This window comes from Amblyomma maculatum, chromosome 6, assembly GCF_055883805.1.
Source record: "Amblyomma maculatum isolate TAMU_Amacu chromosome 6, ASM5588380v1, whole genome shotgun sequence".
NCBI lineage: Eukaryota > Metazoa > Arthropoda > Arachnida > Ixodida > Ixodidae > Amblyomma > Amblyomma maculatum.
In genome coordinates this window covers 86,354,642-86,376,790 of record NC_139349.1, presented here as the reverse complement: position 1 = coordinate 86,376,790, position 22,149 = coordinate 86,354,642, and the positions used below count along the sequence as shown (strand labels likewise).

General features: G+C 46.8%; 1 protein-coding gene across 1 annotated transcript in view; it reads left to right on the top strand.

Moving 5' to 3' along the window:
• The window catches only part of LOC146186192 (uncharacterized), a 45,869-nt gene that overhangs the window by 12,800 nt on the left and 10,920 nt on the right, over positions 1 to 22,149 (top strand). The window contains exons 8-11 of the mRNA XM_084607997.1: positions 6,925 to 7,080; positions 12,689 to 12,975; positions 16,169 to 16,287; positions 20,971 to 21,091. Coding sequence (XP_084464123.1) covers positions 6,925 to 7,080; positions 12,689 to 12,975; positions 16,169 to 16,287; positions 20,971 to 21,091 — 683 coding nt within the window. The remainder of the gene's footprint in view (positions 1 to 6,924; positions 7,081 to 12,688; positions 12,976 to 16,168; positions 16,288 to 20,970; positions 21,092 to 22,149) is intronic.

Here is a 22,149-nt window from a genome sequence, read left to right as displayed (position 1 = left end):
GCAGCGTCAGTCCCGCTCCCCTTCACCAAGGCGCTCATTGACGTCCACCCAAGGTTCCTCGCGAGAGGGACAAGGCCGCTCGTCTAGCCCTGGTCGGGAAAACTGAAAACAGCGACCTTCGGGGGCGAGGCCGCTGGTAGTCGCTGCGTTGAAGACCTCCCGTCGTCGCCGCTTCGATCCGACCGCGAGCTGCTGGTACCGTCCCCTAGGGAAGCCAAAAGCGTTTCTCTGGACATTCCTGTTATTTTAGATGGTCGTACTCCAGTCAATGCATTAGTGGACACCGGTGCGGATTATTCGATTTTGAGTGGTCGCATGGCGACTGTTTTGAGGAAGGTGCTCACTGCTTGGCCAGGTGTGTACCTTCGAACCACCGGCGGTCATATAGTTACCCCAAAGGGAATGTGCACGGCTCGTATTCAGATTGACAGATATACGTTCGTCGTTAGTTGCGTCGTCTTGAGTGACTGTTCCCGTGACCTTATCCTCGGCATTGACTTTCTGCGAGAATACGGAGCAGTTATCGACCTGCGAAATAGACGCGTCACATTTTCGATGGGACAATCTGCCGAACGAGATAGTAGCAGTCCTTGCAATGCCGCACTTCGCGTTTCCGCCGAGAGCGTCTCGCTGCCGCCGCGAAGCAGTGTTCTTGTGGAAGTTACCTGTGACGATTTCCGTGCCGGCGATGCTGTAGCGGAAGCGAACCATTCACTCCTGCTTGCTCAAGGCATCTGCGCTGCTCGAAGTTTATTGTCGCTTCACAATGGCCGGGCTGCACTCCTTGTCACAAATTTTTCTAATGAGCACCGGCACTTGTTTCCGGGAACTGCTATCGCTTTCGCTGACCCTGTTACGCACGATCCGGTCTGTTTTACATCCACGGCAGTCGAAACTAATGAGCCATCTCTTGACAACATCGACATTAACTGCCACTTGTCGAAGGAGAAACGGCGGGCCTTAGAGCTATTGTTGCTGGACTTCAAGCACTGTTTTGCTTCTTCCTCGAAGGTTTGTCAAACGCCCATCACACAACATCGCATCATTACTTATGAAGACGCTCGCCCTATACGACAGCAGCCTTATCGTGTGTCTGCCAAAGAACGAGAAGTGATCCAGACGCAGGTTCAGGAGATGCTGGATGATGGTGTTGTACAGCCTTCACAAAGCCCGTGGTCTTCACCAGTAGTCCTTGTCAAAAAGAAAGACGGCACTCTTCGATTTTGCGTCGACTATCGGAAATTGAATAATGTGACAAAGAAAGATGTATACCCGTTGCCGCGCATCGATGACTCACTGGACAGATTGCGACGTGCGAAGTATTTTTCATCTATTGATTTGAAAAGCGGCTATTGGCAAATCGAAGTAGACGAAAGAGACCGAGAAAAAACCGCATTTGTCACTCCAGATGGCCTATATGAATTCAAAGTACTCCCATTTGGATTGTGCTCTGCCCCAGCTACATTCCAAAGGATGATGGACACCGTCCTCACTGGCCTCAAGTGGCAGATCTGTCTTGTGTACTTGGACGACGTAGTTGTTTTTTCCGAAACATTTGACCAACACCTCGAACGCCTTTGAGCTGTACTGGAAGCGCTCCGTTCTGCTGATCTCACGCTGAAGCCCGAGAAATGCCACTTCGGGTATACAGAACTCAAGTTCCTTGGCCATGCTGTGAGCGCCGATGGGGTGCGCCCGGATCCCGAAAAGACTGCTGCCGTCGCACGGTTTCCCGTTCCAGCTAACAAGAGGGCTGTTCAGCGCTTTCTCGGTCTGTGCGCATATTATCGGCGGTTCATTGCGGACTTCTCTCAAATTCCGGAACCTCTAACGCGCCTCACAAGGAAGGACACCGCCTTTGTGTGGAACTCTGAGCAGCAGACGGCCTTCTCTTTGCTTCGCGAGCGCCTTCAAACATCCCCTGTTCTGGCGCACTTCGATGAAGCGGCTGACACAGAGGTGCACACTGACGCCAGTAGTATCGGTCTTGGTGCAGTCCTTGTTCAGCATCAAGACGGGATTGAACGAGTAATAGCCTATGCTAGCCGCACACTCTCTCGCGCCGAAACGAACTACTCTACCTCGGAAAAGGAATGCCTGGCGGTCGTGTGGGCCACTATGAAGTTTCGCCCCTATCTTTACGGCCGACCATTTAAAGTCGTCACTGACCATCATTGTTTGTGCTGGCTGGCAAATCTGCGAGACCCATCGGGACGACTTGCACGTTGGAGTTTACGACTTCAGGAATTTGACATAACTATTGTTTATAAGTCAGGCCGCAAACACGAAGACGCTGACGCGCTGTCACGAGCCCCCGTTGACACTGACGATGCTGCAGCCGATGGCGACAGCGGCTTTCTAGGAGCTCTCAGCGCATCTGAGCTCAGGGATCGACAAAGAGCTGATCCAGACATCCTTCCATTCATCGATTATCTGGAAGGGCGTGATACGCCGCTCCCTCGACGCCTATCTAGGCACATTGGTTCATTCTGTATGCAGCAAGGCGTCTTGTATAAAAGAAACTCCCAAGGCCAAGAAAGAGGTTACCTTCTGGTAGTACCATGCGAGCTCCGTGCGGATATTCTACTTGCTTGCCACGACGAACCGACGTCTGGTCATTTGGGTTACTCACGGACGCTTGCTCGCGTCCGCAACATGTATTACTGGCCAGGACTCTCCGCAACTGTGAAACGCTATGTAAGAAGCTGTCGCGAATGCCAGCGCCGTAAAACACCGCCTCTGAAGCCTGCCGGATTTCTCAAGCCCGTTAGAGCACCACGTATTCCGTTCGACCAAATCGGCATGGACCTCCTTGGCCCTTTCCCTTTGTCGCAGGCGGGAAACAAATGGATAGTAGTCGCTACTGACTACCTGACCCGATACGCTGAGACAAAGGCAATCCCTCATGCCACAGCTTCTGAAGTAGCCGAGTTTTTCATGCATAACATAGTCTTGCGGCATGGCGCCCCTTCGTATGTCATTACCGACAGAGGCACAGCTTTCACTTCGCAGCTCATCGACCACATATTTGAGTTGAGTTACCCGACGCATCGCAAGACCACAGCGTACCATCCGCAAAGCAATGGTCTCACCGAAAGGTTAAATAAGACGATTGCGGACATGTTGTCAATGTACGTCGATGTGCAGCACAAGACCTGGGACGAGGTGCTGCCGTACGTCACATTTGCGTATAATACAGCCCAACAGGAAACAACGCGCTTCACACCATTTCGACTTGTGTACGGGCGTGAAGTTCAGAGCATGCTCGATTCCATGCTTCCGTGCCCAGATGATGACCAGCTTCCGCCAGGTGCCCAGCAGTATGCCATCCGCGCTGAGGAAGCCCGCCAGCTTGCCCGTGTGCACATCGGGCGGCAGCAGACCTCTGACGCGCACCGCTACAACCTCCGGCACCGCCAGGTTCACTACAAACCTGGGGACCAAGTCTGGGTGTGGACACCAGTTCGCCGTCCAGGCTTGTCAGAGAAACTCCTTTCCCGCTACTTGGGGCCGTACAAAGTGTTGCGTCGTGTGAGTGATGTCAGTTATGAAGTTATTCCAGACGGCGCCGCACTTTCAAAACGTCGAAAGCCCAGCGTGGACATTGTGCACATTGTGCGGCTGAAGCCATACTACCAACGATAACGCACGGCCACCTCCTGTGACGACTCTTACTTTCACACCTTTCTCACCGCCCGTCTTCACTTTTTTTTTCCATTTTTTTTTTTCGGAAGGGGGAGTAATGCCACCTAGCGTTGCCAGGTGGCGCATGACTGGGTGAAGGACGACGAAGTGTCGCTTGTGGGTTTTGCGTCTGTGCTGCTCACCGCTGTTGTATCGGAGCTAACCCCTTGATATTCTTGATATCCTCAATCACCTTGTACGTGACAATATGGAATAGAATTAAAATTAAGCATTCCTTAAGTAGCTCCGAGAATAAACCATGAAAAATAAGATAGGGAGTAGCTACAGAAAGGAGAATTTCGCATGGTAGAAAAAAATAAAAGGATTAAGAAAACTGGTTTATTTAAAAAAAAACTGATTTATTTATAGGAAGGGAAAGGCGCGGTAACTGCCTCACTTGATTTCTGTGGACACCGCAACCGCGCCGTAAGGGAAGGGCGGAAGATGGGAGTGAAAGTGGAAAGAGAGAAAGAGGAGCCGTAGTGGAGGGCTACGGAGTAATTTCGACCACCTGGGGATCTTTAACGTGCGCTGACATCGCACAGCACACGACGCCTCTTCGTTTAAGAAAATGAACGTATAATGACACGAGAAGAGAGTGAGAATGAGAGGGCCTGGTCGGTGGGGAGGTTTTCCACGTTGTCTGGCTAGTGTGACATAGGAGTTGGGTGACCGTCGGCCGACAGCCGTCTTGCGAGCGACGCGGCGCCGACACCGACTGTCGGCCGACTGTTTCCGTCGGCGCAGTGTGACATAGACGCAGACATCATGAAGACGCGCTATTGGCAGACCAAATCGGCGTCATGTCGTGCTAGTGTGACAGGTCCTTTATGAGAGTGCGAAAGCATTAGTTTTGCGGATGCAGTTTTCTTCACGTAAAGGTGCTAGCTTTATCTTCAAAGGCACGCGTCTGCGTACTTGCGAGGACGGTCACGTGCAGCTGGTGTAGCCGCATTAGTTGTGTGGACGCTTCGCCTTGACGGCGACTCTCTCGCCACGGTCTCTCATCTATTCAGCGCGCTTGGTCCTGAAGGGTCGTTTTCCCATCAGACGGGGCGCCATCTGATCCTCCTGTAGCGCACTCGGCTTTGACGCAACGCCTCGCTCCGCCGCATGTCTTATGCTACCTAGCTGCTTTTCACACTGTGTTTGCTGTGCGCGACGACGGCGGGATGGGGAACCATCGCTCGGCCTCAATCACAAGGTCACCAACGGCATTTTGTCTAGTGGAGAGTTGTTAATGATTTCGTAGTGAACACCTCTGGCGTAAGAACAGAGTGGTGGACGATCTGCGCGTGCTTTAAAGAGAATTCAAGTTGAGTTATGCCGACAACGCACACTAATTAATGACAAAACTAGATGCGCAGCTATGTGTGTTTAAAGCCACAGGTAAGCAAGACCCGGCGATCGTTACGAGGCTTGCGCAGAAAAACCAAAAAAAAAATGTGCCGTTCACTGTCGCGTCAATGACCAACTCAGGCGCTTCTTCAACCTCCTCGTATTTTACTGGAATTTTTACATCACATACGTTCTCCCCAGTTTTCCGGTCATTTCAGCCAAGTTTGACAGCGGCTGGATGTTTTGTAGTGGCGCTTAAAATTTCCTATTCCGTGGCCTCATTTGGGGAAATATCTACGGGCAACCTTTGGTGCGTGACGTCCCCTAACCATGGCCGTCTGTATTCGCTCTGCGTTTGCTGCACGACCAACGTTTGAGTCAGAAGGTGACTTCAGCTGTAACTAATTGCAGTCGCCGACTTAGCTATTCAACGCACACATGACAGGTTTTGTGATCGTATCCGGGTTGCCACAGGTTAGTCGAAACCTACTTTCGGTTCCCTTTTCTCGGTTTTCACTTTTTTAAAACGCTTCTATATTCATAAAAACTGTTTTTCAAAGCACCGGAAATATGGAACTGTAAGGAATGTGATGTGATTATAAATTCAAAATGCTAATAAAAAACCTGGAGCTGCCCTTTAACGTAAGCTGTACCCTTCAGTGTTTATTCGTAACAACGAACATTGCTATACGCGTGGGGCTATAAATATCAGTGTAGATACCTGGTCGTGTACGTACAGGCCTAAAGTAACAAACGCAACATCGCATTTCCCTCTGCGCCGTCCTCTCGGACAGTCAGACAGTATTATCATAAGAAGGAGAAAAGTTATTTGATGAATTATTGATTACGCCGGTATAAAGCTTTATTTTCGGTTCTATTTCATTATCACCACGCCCTTGTTCTTTTGAATAAGTGATCCCAATGAAAGAGAATGAGCGTGAGAATGGCGAAGGATGAAAAGGGGCAAGACACAGCAGAATTCAAATGAAATTAAACTGTCATTATTACATCAATTTTTGCCTTTCCTTGTTTGATGCATATAGTTTATGTGCTTTCTTTGTGGCAGGCGATCACCTTTCAGCTTGTGTCCTGCACCCCAATAAAACATTGAACATAATCTACCTGTACCTCGCGATTTCCTTCGAAACACGCGCTGTATAAGCTGTTGTACGGTTACTCAATTTATGGCCCAGAGTTTACTTAATATTTTTTAAGGCGAAACTGTCGTCAGCAAAAGTGTCACGCTTTAGCGGCGGCTCTGATTGGTCGAGACGGGATGGCGTCATAGAGGTCTCGAGCAATCACAGAGCACCACCACAGTATGCGCGAATGTGTGCCTTATATGGCCACATGCCAATCAATGGTCGAATACTAATTAATTACTAGTTAATTAATTACTTATTAACTGATTAATTAAATTATTTACTCATTAATAACGCAAAAATAACTTATTAATTACTATTTAGTGACAGTGTGCAATTCATTATACAATTACTAATTCATGCCGCGCACCCGGTAAAATCAACCACACAACAGTAAACGTAGAACAACTTCGAAGATACAAGGAGTGCGATCTCGTCACTGCAAAGCAGAATTCACTGAATAAATGCACTCGCAGAATATGAAAGTATAGTCACTCGCTTTACTCGTAGCAGCATTCATCGCTACATGCGCAACAGTCGCGTACAGAATGCAGCACTCAGGCTTTCGCCTTTCACCACTTTAATCGCCAAAGTGTCCCCTAATTCTTTTGTCTGCGCCACTGTCAACAGCTGGCTCCAATGAATTGATAATACAGTGACATTATCATCGGGGTCGTTTCGCCATGAGGGGTCACCTCAGCAGTGATTGAAAAAGGTTTTAAGGTTTTCGTATTCTGCACCGCATACTCCGGTATCGCAGGCGGCGAGAACATCGTGCAGCTACTGTGTTTCTTTGGCGCCACATTCGACGGGCCGTGGCCCACGCGCCTGTGCAGCCACCTCGTGTACAGCGGTGCGACCCTGGACGCCAGCGACAATTGGCTGCAGCTGGACTCGAGGCCGGGCGCCCGCAGAGGTGGTCATCCTCATTATTTTCCTCGCCAAAAACAAAAAACAAATAAACACGTAAGAGAGAGGTCCTGACCGGTATATGCCCTTAACCTAAAACGTCAAACTGTTCATCTTTTTGATTGTCAAACTGTTCAGTTTTTACAGAACATATTATACGAGTTCATTACCAGTCATTCGAAACAGCGTTCTAGTTAACCTATTTCGCTGTCACGTGGCGCATGAAGTGCTGTAATTTGCCTGAAGTGAAGAGAAAATTGCTGGTTTAACTATGGCTAAGCGCAACTTCTACGTGAGAGAGTTTTTAGTGCTTGAACACTAAACAGGCTTAGCTAGGCCTGTCAGACATAACTATTCATTTACCATATAAAGATGTAATTACGCTAACGTGTGTTCAGACACGTTCAAGCTTCAGTTCCTAATGTGTGCTTCCCACAAGTATAAGTAATGTTATATATGTCTAATTCCCTTTGACTTGTCAAGGGTAGTCATGATCATTCGTAGCAAGCCATAGTAAAATCATGACTTGGTTATAATATGAATATAATCAAAGTTATAGGCTTGGTTGTTGCATAGGCCATAGGCTGCATGGGTTGTTGTTAGGTGGACGGAAACCGGAATCTGGAAATGGGCTACTCTACTGTCTTATAGGCTAGAAGTGCATTCGTATTAGAAATAGATGGCGGCTGTGAAGGTTCGATCTGAGTGTCTTCTTGATCTGTGCGGTCCTGGTGTTACGAACAGTTCGCTACAGACTGTATTTAAAAGCTGAAATTTCGGACAATTTTTCTTCGTCGCTTCGAGAAACGTGGCGTTAATCAACCAATCGAAAGCTAAGTCCCTGTGCAGCCAATGAAAAAAAAAAATGCAATTGCGGCTGCATTTTGCCACAAAACTTTGTACTGTTTGTTCACGCTTGAAAGCACGACCAATGTCACCTAGACAATTGAGATCTAAACATTTCCCCCTCTCGATATGACTGACGAAACGGAGGTGGTCGGTGTCTCCGCTTCGGTGGTTGAGGTCGAGTCTGAGCCAAACTTGCAAACGATTACATCAGACGCATGTATCAGACGATAAGAATAACGTAGCTCGCTTGTTCCACCCAGACATACGAAAGAAAGAAGGCATTTGCACTCATGGATGCTTCTCAGGGTTTCCACTTAAAAAGTGCTGTCAAGTTCGTTTTGCCGCCAAATGTAGAACAAAACCGACGTTGATCGCTCACCCAGACGTCCGTGGCTGACAGTGATTTTTTTTTTTTTTTATCACACGCATTTCCTTCCGACTCTACGCCCAACAGGCACGCTGGGCAGCGTGGTAGCTGAACGACAGTGGTGTATGTCAAATCACTGCCTGCCACTGTTGCAGGAAATCGCCTCGAAGGCTCCAAAGAAATACTTTCAGTAAAACAGCACGGCGTGAAATGAACAACGCAAAGAGTACAATATGGCGTTGACCTCCAAATGTCAGTCTATTCAAAAGAGCCGCTTCCAAGAAAAACAGATAAAATAAAGCACAAGCCAAGAAAAACCGACCAAGAAGTGCACATCCGATTTTACAACTGCCGAGTTCACTAAAAGCGTGTCTTGTTAAACGGCATTTTTTTTTTCTAGCGCAAATGCTCGAGCACTGGGTCTACCTCAAAATAAAATAAGCAGGTTAGTCCGTTTTAGGCATAAGAGCACACAATGAATATAATTGGAAGGCTCTGTAGCTTGTAAGGTGCTTCCTTATATACAGATACCAAGCTACTGTTGTCACTAATCGGCTGCCCGAAGTGATTGCCGCACTTGTGCATGCAACCACACATCCAACTGTCGGTGACGTCAGTGCTGCTGCAAAGTTATGTCGTACCTGCCTGTCCAGTCATCTTTGCTCAGAAATTCCATCTGTCAGGTACTCTTATAGTGCAAAACCTTAACTCATGGATAAGTCCATGCATGCTTCCTATTTCAAACACAATAACAAAACGTCATGGCACATAAAAAATGGAATTAATGACATTCATTATCAATTCAGAAAGCGTGCTTATACCAAACGCTTTACAAATAATTACATGCATGATAGTGCAACTGTCATTCGAAGGATGTTAGAAGCGTTTTTCACGACCATACAATGCAGAAACTGTCAGCGCTGTTTCAATTGCCACTAATTTATTTATTAAATAACGGAGAGCGTTTTCGTAATTCCCACTGCATGTTCATTTTGCCGATGCATTATCAAGTGGCGTGCAGAACGCAAGCGCAGAACTAACAAACAGTGCCAAAAAATATACGACTGACAGATCTTGGTGACTGCTAGCCGTTTGCATAGCTGCAAATGAATATATGCAAAAAATATGCGTTAATCTTAAGTATTACAGCAACGATCCTTATGTAGCATGTGAAGGTGAAGGAAAATATACTCACGGGTTTCGCGTGTCCAGATGCAACCCCACGGCAGGAATACGTAGCACCACGAAAGAGTCAGCACGGAGAACGCTGTTGCCTTTCGTCACGAAGTTGAAGGTTATATCACAGGGCGGCTCCGAAACCGCAAACGCTACACACGATATACGCATAATATGTAATTCACACCACGGTAATACGTTGATACGCTGTTTCGAATACTCGAGCCAACTAGCGGTCCACGCCAGCCGAGGCTGGAGGGCAGACGACGGCGCAGGTTCTCTTCACTATCAAGTTATTTCACCGTATACGGTTATAATATATATACTTGCCTGCAAAGGGACGTTCTTGTTTCCTCACTACAGAGGCGCATGATGCGCCCTAGCAAATATCCATCTTTGTTCTTTCGCTTTCATTGCCACTCGCTCGCACATAACACATCGCTGCATTTCGTCGGCAGGAATTAGGCCTAAAGCCTGATCGCTCCGTCGATTATCTCGTGCTGCGAAAAAATTCTCGTCGAAATATCCAACCAGGTGGTTCCCAAAGAGGCACTGGACCGTCGACCGTCGCTGACAAAAAGCACAGCTTTAGTGGACAAAGCTTTGTGGCACAAAACGAAAGCAGTGAATAAGAGCGTACTGGGACGTACTACGCAAAACGGCACAAGCAACACAAGTCACAGCAGAAAAATTCCGGGAGTTCATGTCGTTGATGCCGTGACGTCGTTCCCTAGGCTCGGTTAAATTTTCGCCGATCATTCCCATTTTGTCCCGGGCCTGCTTCCAGACCATCCTTGTCTTGGGGGCAGCCCTTGGACACGTCATTGTCGATATCTTTGGAACGGCAGATGTGCCCAGACTTTTTTCTTATTATCGCAGTTATGTGCGGCTCCTTCCGCGTTTTCTTTTTGCGGATTGTTGTAGTTAGCTTTCGCTCCTTGTCTCGAAATTTTCTTGAGTGGCAGGAGGCAGCAGGCATTCTGTTCTGCGACGACCGCCGTTCACTATCACCACAGCTTAGTCGTACAGTTCTTTGTGAACGCAGGTCAGCCCAGAAATATCCTTTTAAAAAGCATTTCGGTTCCCGGTCCTGACTACCGCACTGCCACACCAAGGGACACAATATTCTTCAAAAAACGTGTCTTTGGTGCTGAAAACGCCTTACTTTTGTCGTTTCCATGACGCCCATAATGTTTTTGGAACAGACATTACGTGAGGCCTCAAGGCTTTTAATTTTACGTCAGCGAGAAATCACTTGTAGCCTATATCTTGTGAAAGAATCGAGGTTTTAAATGTGTGATTTGTTATTCCGAAAAACAAAAGCGACTTATCAATTTGAAGCACCATAGAACGCACAGCTCAGCGGCGATGGCTTGCAGCTGTCTTAAATTCCTAATAACGAATGCTAATCCAATACGAATCGGAAACGAATTTTTATTTTTTTTCTATAAAAAACTTGGGAGCCCAGATATAAATGCAGCTAACGTTAACTGGCCTTAGACACCAAATGAAGGCGTAAAATCCATGCAGAGGTAAATTTGCAGCAGTACTGTAGAGCACTGTTTACAAAGACGTATAAAGGAAACATATATAGGAAACATGAACCAATGCGTCCATTGGAATGAAAAAAAAAAAAGAACTTTGAGCGCACTGCAGAACCTAGCTGCACTGAGAAAATGCGAAACCCTGAGCGTTGCTGCTGCTGTTGCGACACTAAACGCGTCATATTTTTTTAATTTTATATATTTTTATTTTATAAATTCATTACCCTCAAAACCTTCCAGTGTGCTTACGCTGGACGAAGAAAATTATGGACACATTCATCGGAAGTCGGCGTAGAGTAGCAGTTATATAGCGCGATCGGCTGAGATACGGAAGGATGTCGGTTCAAGTCATGGTGTGGAGATCATTACTTTTTATTATGATACGCCCTAAAACGTCCTTACGTTAAGCAAGATAATTATAGACGCGGTCGCAGAAAGTCGGCGTAGAGTAGTGGTTAGTGCGCTTGACTTAGGATGGTGGGCTTTTTCTTTGTAATAATGATGACGGTTCGTGCGAACGCGCTCTGCCGACACACTCTGGTGACGTCACTCATGAGACAAGATATACTTTTTTATAACGAAATAAGAAAAACAAAGCACCAGAGACAGGAAACGACACATTGGTCAGCAAATTACGAACAAGAAACCAAATATCAAGTACAGCGGTCAGCACGTCTGTCTAGAGCGCTCGAACACCGACCTATCGCACAAAGAAAGTGAAAATTTAGAGCAGGGGTACTGTTCTAGGGACAATGGTGGCGCTAGAAAGAAGGCACGTAGGCATACTATTTGCACTGACAACTGCACTGTTCCACTTACAGAGCAGCTTGGCCAAAATTTCACTTTGTTTGCTCCGCAGCACACTGCACCAGTGCTGTGGACATCCGTGCTGACGACTGTACAAGCTGTTAGGAGTAGATACTTCAAATCCAATAACACATTTAAACAAACGAACAGTTTTGAAGTCCTACGAGAAAGTGTATCATAATCGAAATAGCATAAGAGATCATCTGCTTAACATAAATAATTATAGTGCGAGGAATGACATTGTATCAAGTGTATCTGAGAGAGTATGCACATTATGTCTTATGAATTTCTCATCGAAAACCTTTAGTTGAAATAATTAAATATATTTTTTTGCATTAAACGGCATAAATTGGGGGCCGTTCGACACAACGGTTCTGCTAAATGTGCATAGCCGAAAGCAGTATTATTTGAACATCGCGACATTATCTTAGTAATACTAGTGCCTGCTTCCATTTATTCTGTCGATGGCGCCACGCCAACATGCATCCACGCATGCTTTCTAGCCTTCGCTGAAGTCTGGCTATTAAGCGTATTGTTCAATATTGACCAGACGGGCCACAAGGTTATCTTAAGCAAGTTTGTGTGTTCGTTCCCAAGGAAGACTGTTCTTATGTTGGCAGTCCGCCATCTTCCATTACAAAAAGACGTCTCTGCGTAACACGTTGCATACACTATATACGGCGTTCAACTATTTGCGTGTTCACAGCGCCCGCAGATGAGCAGCCATCGCTGTCTGGGATATCGCTCTTTAAATTTGCCCTATATAGTTTCTGTGCATGGTTCTTGCTTTCACCAATACGTTTTCCGGCAAACAGTTTGTCGGTGCGCTTAGAGAAGAGCATTTGCCAAAGTCCTGGTGTTCTTTGGCGTAGCGTTGAGCAGCTTCCTGGCGCTGAAGGAGAGTCGCGCTGAAGGGCACGACGGGAGCCACTCGGCGGCTCGTCCGCTACTCGTGATGGGCGTACAAGAGCCCCCGACCCCGCTGGGGGCTGCGGACACCAACAACTCGTGGCCGCTGGCCTTCGCCGAACCAGGCAGGGCGCGTGACCTGGCCCGCCGCGGTGCTAACTGGCTCAGCAACCGTCATCTCGACGGACTCGCTTTACTGGAACAGCGACTGGATCCGGCCCGCATCGACGCCTACCTCACCATTCTAAGGGTATGTAAGAGGGAAAAATGGGTTCCCTAGGTCCTCTGGTTCGTACGTTAAGCCGCTTTCAGCAGTGCTTATTTATACAGCTATTAGACCGATGCGGTCATATAGCATTGCAGGAGCCTGTTTTCTGGACAATAAGATGACTAGAAGCCGTGGTACGCGACCACTTCCTAATTCATACACATCCAATATTAAGGCGAAGTCATATAGGCTCATTGGTGTGCGTAAAAAGTGTTCGTCTGTAGAGGGTGTCACACTGTCCCTTAGAAGAATGACGGTATTTAGGGGTAAAAAAATGGTTGCATGAGGTAGAGAGTGAAAAAGCGTCTCTATGTGCAAGCGTTTTACGTAGAGTAATTAGTTAATTCATTAGAGGCAAAAAGAAAGTCAAATAGATGTCGAAATATCCATGGATGCCGATAAGTGTGCAAAAGCCAAAACAGCCACGGATGTCGAAAATGTGAAAATAAGTCAAAGTTGTGCAAAAACGCGCAAAAACGTTGCAAAGCTTAATGTCAGACCTCGTCATTGCGTTACAGCGTCGAAAACAGTGAGGAGTGAAAGGAGTGATTGATACAATTCAATACCTGGAAATTTGGGGTTAGGTGTAGTGGCTAAGAAAGAGTTGATGAGTGAGCAGTGGTCGGCAGTCCTTGGTCGAGGAGTCCGTTGGCCTCAGCTGCAGCTCTGGCTCGCTGCACCAGCATGAGCTGATACTGCGCGCCCAAGTAGGCTAGAAGGTCCTCCCATTGCTCAAGACTAGAACTATCTATTTTAGGCATTATGGGCTAACCTTACATCCCTATGTTGTGTGGTATAATGTAGAGTGTCTCCATACCAGACATTCGCTTTTGTATCGTTTGGGTCCTTCTTGTCCAGGGATCTTTTTGGATATGTGTTTGTAGATGCCAAAGTGCTGCGGCTTGCTCTCGCGTACTTTCTACGCCGCTCCCTACACGCTCGCATTCTTTACTCTTATGTTTCTGGTGTTGTGAAAGGCTCTACCGATGTTCTATGTGTTGTATATTCCTGAGTCTTCTCGATACCGCTATAATGGCCATGTGGAACAGTATTAGAGATATGACTGATCCTTGTGGTTGCCCTTCTTAGGGGGTTTTCTCATTTCTGACCGTATGTGATTAATCGCAATGGTAGCTGTTCGGTCCGTTAGGAACGCCTTGACATACTCGAAGGTCTTTCTTCCGCAACTTGTTGCTAGGAGTTCCCTGAGTATCACTTCGTGGCTAATGTTGTCAAATGCGCCCTTCAGATCTATGGCCAGTATGATGCTTTCATTTCTTGCCGTTATTCTGTTTGTGACAGTACAGGGATTGGGCCTGAAGCCGAGCAACGTGTCCGGAAACAGGTCGTTTACTTCCATATAGATTAGCCAGTCTTGTGTTGATAACTTTTTCATAAAGCTTCCCCATACACGAGGTCAGCGAAATAGGTCAGAGATTATCCAGCCTCTGTGCTTTGCCGTGTTTGGGAATCATTATGATCTCCGAGTGTCTCCATTTACGGGAACTGTACCAAGGTCCCAGTATTAGCTGATAAAGTCTGTTAGTGGCCGGATTTGCTTGTTAGTTAGGTTGCTAATTATCGCATTTGATCTGATCCGTGTACGTCGTGTGTTGTTATCTGGGCGTCTAGCTTCTGGTTATCCTCTCCCCGGGTATTGTCTCGGACATGATGGTGTTTATGTGTTTCCCGCGTATCTTGACCAAAGGTGTTCGATGACTTGCTTGTCTGTTCCTTGGAATTGATGCTTTATCCTTTCCAGTGTCTTGCTGTTTTCTCTCTGAGGTTTTTTTTTGGGTCAATAAGGTGCCTCAGCAGTGCCCACATTTTGGCACTGCCAAGATTTCTATTTAAACTTTCCCAGATTTGGTTCCAGTTATTGCGCGTAAGTTTAAGGGTGTATTCGCTCATTTCTTTATTGATTTGTGCGATTCTCTGTTTGAATTTCCTATTACATTTATGCTTTCTCCATCGTTTGGTCATCCCCCTGCGTGCATCTCATAGATAGAGTAAATGTGCGTCTACAGTCAGGAAGCCTTCCGTGGACGTGACTTCTTTTGTGCTCTTAAGCGTTTTTCTGATCTCTTCTGCCCATTTTTGTAAGTTGTGGGGATTTGCTGTACGCCGCTAAGTTCACCTGTGTTTGGATAACGTAGTGCTCGCTACCAAAAGTTTCGTTTCTGTGGGTCCATATACACTCTTCTATATTCCGGATTAGTCTGAGGTCTGGACATGGTATCCCTGGAAACACTGTTTCCTCTTCTCGTGGAGGAACGGGGTCGGTAACAATCTCTAGGTTGTGCCTATCCATGTTACTTGAGATAGCTCTTCCCTTGGCCAAGTCTATCCTATACACCAGTTTCTGTGCGAGGATTTAGTCCCCCACTATCACTAGGTAGTTATCCTTGGCCTTTTTTGCTATTTCTTCTATTAGTGTATCGAAGTTGGCTCTTTGATGTCTCTGGGGTGAGCAAACATTTAGGAGAAATAAGCTGCGCTCGCTCCTTCTCTTCAGGATTATTTCAATTAAAACATGTTCTATGTCCTCTTAACAAGGAGGAAACCGGTCGGTGAGGTAATAGTTCAACTCCAAGTCATGAGAGCACAAGTCGAAGTCAAGTTTGGGAGAGCACTATTCAGGGTGAGAAGTCCTTCCTCACACTGCTTGTATAAAGCCGCTTCATATATCATAGGCAGCAAGGTCCTTCCTAATGTTGTGCAGGCCGAAAAAAAGAAGTTGATTGAAGGCGATAGCATTATGTGCCACGTTTGGCAACCAAGGCGTCCCTGTCTCGATCAAAGAAAGAGCAGTGCTATATTAGATGACATAAGTGTGGCTTGCAATTAAGATGGCAGTACGGGCATTTCATCAAGCTGCCGTCTTGAGAAAACTGCAGTAGAGATCGCGGGCGATGCAGTGCTACCATTTATGGAGAATGTGAGAAGTGTAGGCAGCATTAGCGCAAAGCTTATTAGTGAAAATATATTGGATAAGATTAATTCAACTGCACATCACGTATATGGAGCTCGTACCCCATGAACGAGTGCAATGTCGCTGCATCTTTCAGAACCTGCTGTGAAAACTGTAACGACGTAACGCCCGGTGGAGCCCTATATGATGGACACCTCGTGTTAAATCCAGCTGCATGACCTCACTTGCGCGTACTGACCGCAGGAGTTCCGAACGGCATTTTCGGGCAAGCTGCTACTTCTGTTCAGCATCTTTTGGCTTTATGACATGGAGAATAGGGTGAAGAACCTCTTCCTGGAACGCCGCATTAAAGAACTCATTAGGTGAGCCATAGCTTCTGCCATAGACGCCTGCTTCTGGGAAAGAGAGCAATGGTTAGCCTTGACCGCCTAGTAAAGAGCAGAGACATTAGTCTGCCAACCAAGATCCGTATAACCCGTGCTATGGTCTTTCCAGTCGTGATGTATGGATGCGAGAGTTGGACTGTGAAAAAGGCTGACCGCCGAAGAATTGACGCGTTTGTATTGTGGTGCTGGCGAAGACTCTTAAGAGTTCCTTGGACTGCCAGAAGATCAAATCAGTCGATATTGTCGACCATAAACCCTGACTGCTCATTGGAGGGTCAAATTCTCAAGTTAAAGCTCAGCTACTTTGGTCATCTGATGAGAAGAGAGGAGTCGCTGGAGAAAGATTTGATGTTGGGAAAGGTTGAGGGTCGCCGGAGAAGGGGTAGGCAGCGAACGCGATGGTTAGATGGCATTCTCGAGGCATTGCAGATGAAGCTATGTGATGTTAAGAAGATAGTGAGAGACCGGAAAGCGTGGCGTGACATGGTCCATAGGGTCACGAAGAGTCGGACACGACTGAACGCCTGAACTGACTGACTGACTGAGCTTCTATTTTATAGTACTGTAAGAAAAAGGTACAAAGAAGGTTGTGAGTGAGTGCAGGTCGGTGCCTCACGTCTTGCAGAAAGAAGGCCGCGAAGTGTCTCCAGTAAATTGTAATGAAGCAGCGCTTGGTTACTGAGGAGCCAGGTTATGTTTTGGCAAAACGCAAAAGGCCTGCACTAACATAGCCCTGAGGCGTCTGCCGCCCGTACCATAAGGTATTTTCCGACACCACCGACGGAGTAACATTATCGATCCCAGATACATAGAACGCGAGAGTATCGCGAAATAGTTATATATATATCGATAATTCGATATATAACAGTCACTATGGTGTACCCAAGTTGACAGTATGTTTGCTTCCTGCAGCGATGTGCTTCACGCCGGCGTACTGGCAGCTCACCGCTCGCCTCGGGCGTGGCAACCCGCATGGTGCACGTACGCGCACCCGCCCACACTCACGTGCCGGGCGTCACCTCGCACCAGGCACTAAAAAAACGCCCCCCCCCCTCTCCCCCGTTCCACTCCATGGACGCGAGCGCGTGCTCAGAATATTCTGTAGAGTCAGGTCGGAGCGTCTAAGCTCGCGATATTCGCATCTGGCCTTTAGCGCCGCGTGGCGCATTTGCCAGGAGGTTTGGGGTTCACATCAAAGCTTCAATGGACGGTGCTTTGGGAAACGCCATCGCTCATCATAAGAGGTCTAATTCTGTTGCTGGCACATCACAAATGTTATTATAACCCAGTTAACATATCGTACATTTGATTTCCCCGTGAGTGAGTGAATAAATATTTAAGGTGAAAGCGCCTTTAGGAGCTCGTCGGTGGCGTCCACAGAATGTGTGCGCAAACATTTCAGGGAAGCGCTTGTCGCCTTACGTGCAGCAGGACAAAAGCATTTTGGCAGCCCTGCTGCGATCCTTGGAAAGCCCCTGATTCCCAGAGACAGAGACTATTTCTGTCTTTGTCACTCTATCTCACTCTTCTCTCTCTTTAGGAAGGGGTAGAGGAAGAGAAGGGAAGCAAAAAGAAAGAGGAGGAGAGAGAGGGATTAGGAAAAGGGTGATAAGGGATGGAAAAGGAAAGAGGAAGAGAGATACAGGGGAGAGTCTCTTCCTCTTTGTAGCCCTCTCTCTCAAGAAAGAGAGAAACGGTAGAGAGTGAGATAGAGTAAGACACAGGGAGATAGGTTTTCTTGTTCTCTCTCGAGGAATCAGGGGCGTTCCAAGGGTCCCAAACCGATCCTAAGGGCGGCCAAAACGCAAATGCTTTCATATTGCTGTACGTAAGGTGACCTCAGTGCTGCCTTTCAATTTTTATTGTCTAACTGGAAATGCGTCCCCTCCGCTCCGGACGCTAAGCCCAAGGGGGCGGAACGCCTCCTAGACGCGAACCGGGAGGTCTTTTTTCCTGGAAGCGTCTTCGGCCAGTTGGACCAGGTCAGCAGCAAAGAAGGCCCCGCGAAAACCGCCGCAAGCCTTCGACCAGATAGGCTGGCTTCACCGCACGTCAACCGATGCATTGAACTCTGGCTTTTCCGCGTGACAGCAGTGTCGCGTTGAAAGCAAGCACGCCTATCAGACGGCTACTTTCAAAGGACTAGACTTTCACCTCATAAATGTGTGTGACAGCGCTAGCGCTGTAGGAAGTGTCCAAGGTTGCGGAGCCGAACCGGCTTCGCGCGCGGAAAATGATCACGGGAGCGCCATTAGGAGAAGCACACCTGGCAAGGACATGGCGTGGCGCGCAGTCCGATATATCTAATATTTCGCTGAACGGGTGTTCGATAAATGCGAACACAACTCTTATACTTTTGCATAGGGATTTTCAAGGATATATTTTGAGTTCGATATAAGCAATAATTTCATATATACGGTTTCGATATATGTCGGAACGGCTGCACTTCTGTTTGTATAATTCTATCGATTAATCGTATGTAATGATACTTCAGCTCGTTTCTGAAAATTCGTGGAATATCGGTTTCATTGAGTGTGGACATCAGCTGCCGTAGAAAAATTCTTAAATGAGTTAAATTCACTATTGGATGCGAAGTAAATTCTGTTGCAACGATCGTTTCGGTGCGTCCACTAAACGAAGTTAATGCCAAAGCACTTTAAACGACAAGATTCTATAGATGAGCCTATTCGAGCTACCATATTTACTCGATTCTAACCACCTCTTTTTTTCACAATAAGAATGCTGAAAGTGCTAAGATTCGAAAAATCTCGAAAATTCGAAAACAAAAAAAAAAGAGAGCTGGCAGGATTGTCTATGCGCTTGTCCTGGCAAAAAGGTGATGCTCAGATTGGCATGCAAATATTTTTTCCCAAAATATTTTTTGCGAGATTAGGCGAATGGGAAGGGGGGGGGGGGGGGGGTGTTGCTTAGAATCAGGGTGCTTATAATGGCGAAAATACAGTCTATTCGTGTAAAATATTTAATATTGTTATTTGAACGCTATGTCCAGCGCTTACACGTATTGTTAAAGTGCAATGTAAAATTAGCTTGATGCCAATTAGTCACCATCCCCGCGAGTGGCACGCGTCAACTAGTGGCTCTATAGAGCTGACCCTACGCGGCCTCTAAAAGACGAAGATGCCCCACTCTATGTGTTGGCTGTGCATTAAGCTCCCCTGCTATATTTTTACAGCGTTGTGGTATTTGCAAGAATTAATTTAAACGGCCCCGCCGCTGTGGTGCTGCGGTTATAGGGCGCTCGACTTCTGTGCCCATGGATGCGGGATCGAATCCCAGCCTCGGCGGCCGCTTTTCGATGGGGCGAAAAGCAAGGCGCCCGTGCTCTGTGCGATGTCAGTTGCACATTAAAGAGCCCCAGGTGGTTAAAAATTTCGGAGCCCTCCACTACGGCGGCTTTTATAGCCTGAGTGAGTCGCTATGGGACTTTAAACCCCCAAAACCAACTAACCATTTAAACGCAGCCCTGGACATTTTTTTTATATTTTACCGGCCTAGCTGTCGAAGCATACGTCGGTCTTTTTTTTTTTTATTATTAGAGGTGACAAAGGTGTACTGTTAACCATATGCTCTTGTCAAGCGAAGGGCTTACTCTATCGCTGCTCCGAAATATAATTGTGTTTTTGACAGCGTTCCCGCTTTCTAGACATAGTTAAAGTTGGCTTTGCAGTTTCATTTATTTTTATACTTTCTTTGCTCTTGGTTTAAAGACACCGTAAACGACACCGCAATGCATTTATGCATAAAAGAGGCGACTGATTGTTCCGCTCAGAGGTGATACGAAATGAAAACGATTGCGAAGCGCGAAAGAGCTCAATTTAGTTGTCTCTTCGGGCACACATTCCTATGGTAGAACTGATGGACATCGAACTGTATCAAACATTCATTGTACCAAGCTTTGCAAAAATAATACAGCAGTGTACGTTTCAGGGCGCACTGGTTAAGCGGATTTCATATTGAAATCGAACCTTTAATGCATTTTATAGCTTTCACTGCGATGAATTTTTAATGCGCTATGCACATGTCAGAGAGACGTTAAAGCAGGCATTTGCGGATTTCTTACGATGTGTACGGTGATGTGTGAGAGTAGGAGGAGGAGGAAGATGAGGAGGAGGAAGATGAGGAGGAGGAAGATGAGGAGGAAAGGCAGGGAGGTTAACCGGTAAAAGAAACCGGTTTGCTACCCTGCACTTAGGGGAGGGGGTGATTGGATATAAAAGTTGTGAGAGAGGGATGGGTGAAGTTAGTACGACTTTACTAACTTCACCCATCCCTCTCTCATAACTTTCACAGACATGCCACATCACATCACGTCACAGTCATATCACTCAACATATAAGCAAAATCAGTCTTTCGATTAGGCCTGTGCTTTTCGTAAAGTAGAGCAGTGCCTGGGAGGCCTTCACCGCAGACGATCACTGTGGCCAGAGACCTAAAATCTTAATTTCAGTCAATGGGCGTCCATCTAGATGCTCCAGCGCACGGCATAGACACTGTCTTTCCTCACTGTATATGGGGCACTCACAAAGATTGTGGCCTATGAATTTCTTGATGTGTGAGAGATTTGTGGTAATCTGACGAGCTCATGAAATTCATGCCTACAGTTATCCCTGGACGTGAACAACTGCTGTAATGATGCAGGCTGACGGACTTCACCCTCCTGGAGACGCACGTGCCACCACACAAGGAAGGAGAATGCGCCACCTTCCTGCCCAACTCCTTTAGCCGCTCGCCAGATAACAAACCACAGCCGTTCGCTATGGTGCGTGCCGCCCTTTTCAGTCTGCAACATCGCTGCTGCGACTGTTCTGCTTGCACGCATCACGGCTTTAGTACCGCGGACTCTGTGAGGGCCTCAGTATAACAGTCATGAAACAACACAGGAATCATCGCCTCTTTTGCCTTTACCTGTTTGCCACCTATAATTAACGCTGTCTGCGGAACTGCGGATACATGCGCTAACTTCTGGGCTCCACTATCGGTGAGTTGTTCACAAATAGACGGTAAATTAATAGGTCGTTGCAAGATCAAACCAAGCTTAAGTGTTCGGCACCCTCTTCAGCGATTCGGAACATAAAACTGAAGTCAAGAAGACGAGTGAAAACGACGCTTAAGATTTAACTTGCTCATGGCCCGTTATACCGTTATTTACTCGCGCAATGAATGTCGTCGCTTATAGTAAATGTACCCTCATTGCCAAAAAGCGCATTTTCTTTCCCTCGTACAATTAACACGCCCCTTTTTCTTGCCATGCAGTCTGGGGTTGATGACACTGATTTACCAGCACGAGCCTCTTTTGAAAATCCAAAAAGAACTGCACAGTATTACAAAATGGTATCAGTCGAGTGTGATTACTACTATACCAATACACACCTCGTTCTATATATGGGACGATGAGACAATAAACTATGCCGCGAGGAACCCGAGAACGAACAAAAACCACCCTTGTTGCCATGAGTAGTCGTTCAATTTTGCGGCAGGGCTTTGCGCTGGCAGAGCAGTTTGAGCGGCGATAGAGTAAACTCTTAATTTGGTTGAAATAACGGACGCTTCACGAGTAAATTATACAGTGTTTTTCAAGGGAGACCAAGTAATATTTAAAAAAAAAAATGCCGGTTCAAAATAAAAAGAAAAACATTATTTGCAGGAACACACTCTCGGCCGCGGCGGGCACAGTATGCTGCAAAATTCCTCTAATTATCCAGATAGTTAATTAAGACCCACTAACTGTCTTTTTAATTATCGCAGTTGGATAGTTCCAATGGCTAGTTCGAAGCCGTGAACAAGACGATACCATACCAGATGCTGAAACGAAAAAAA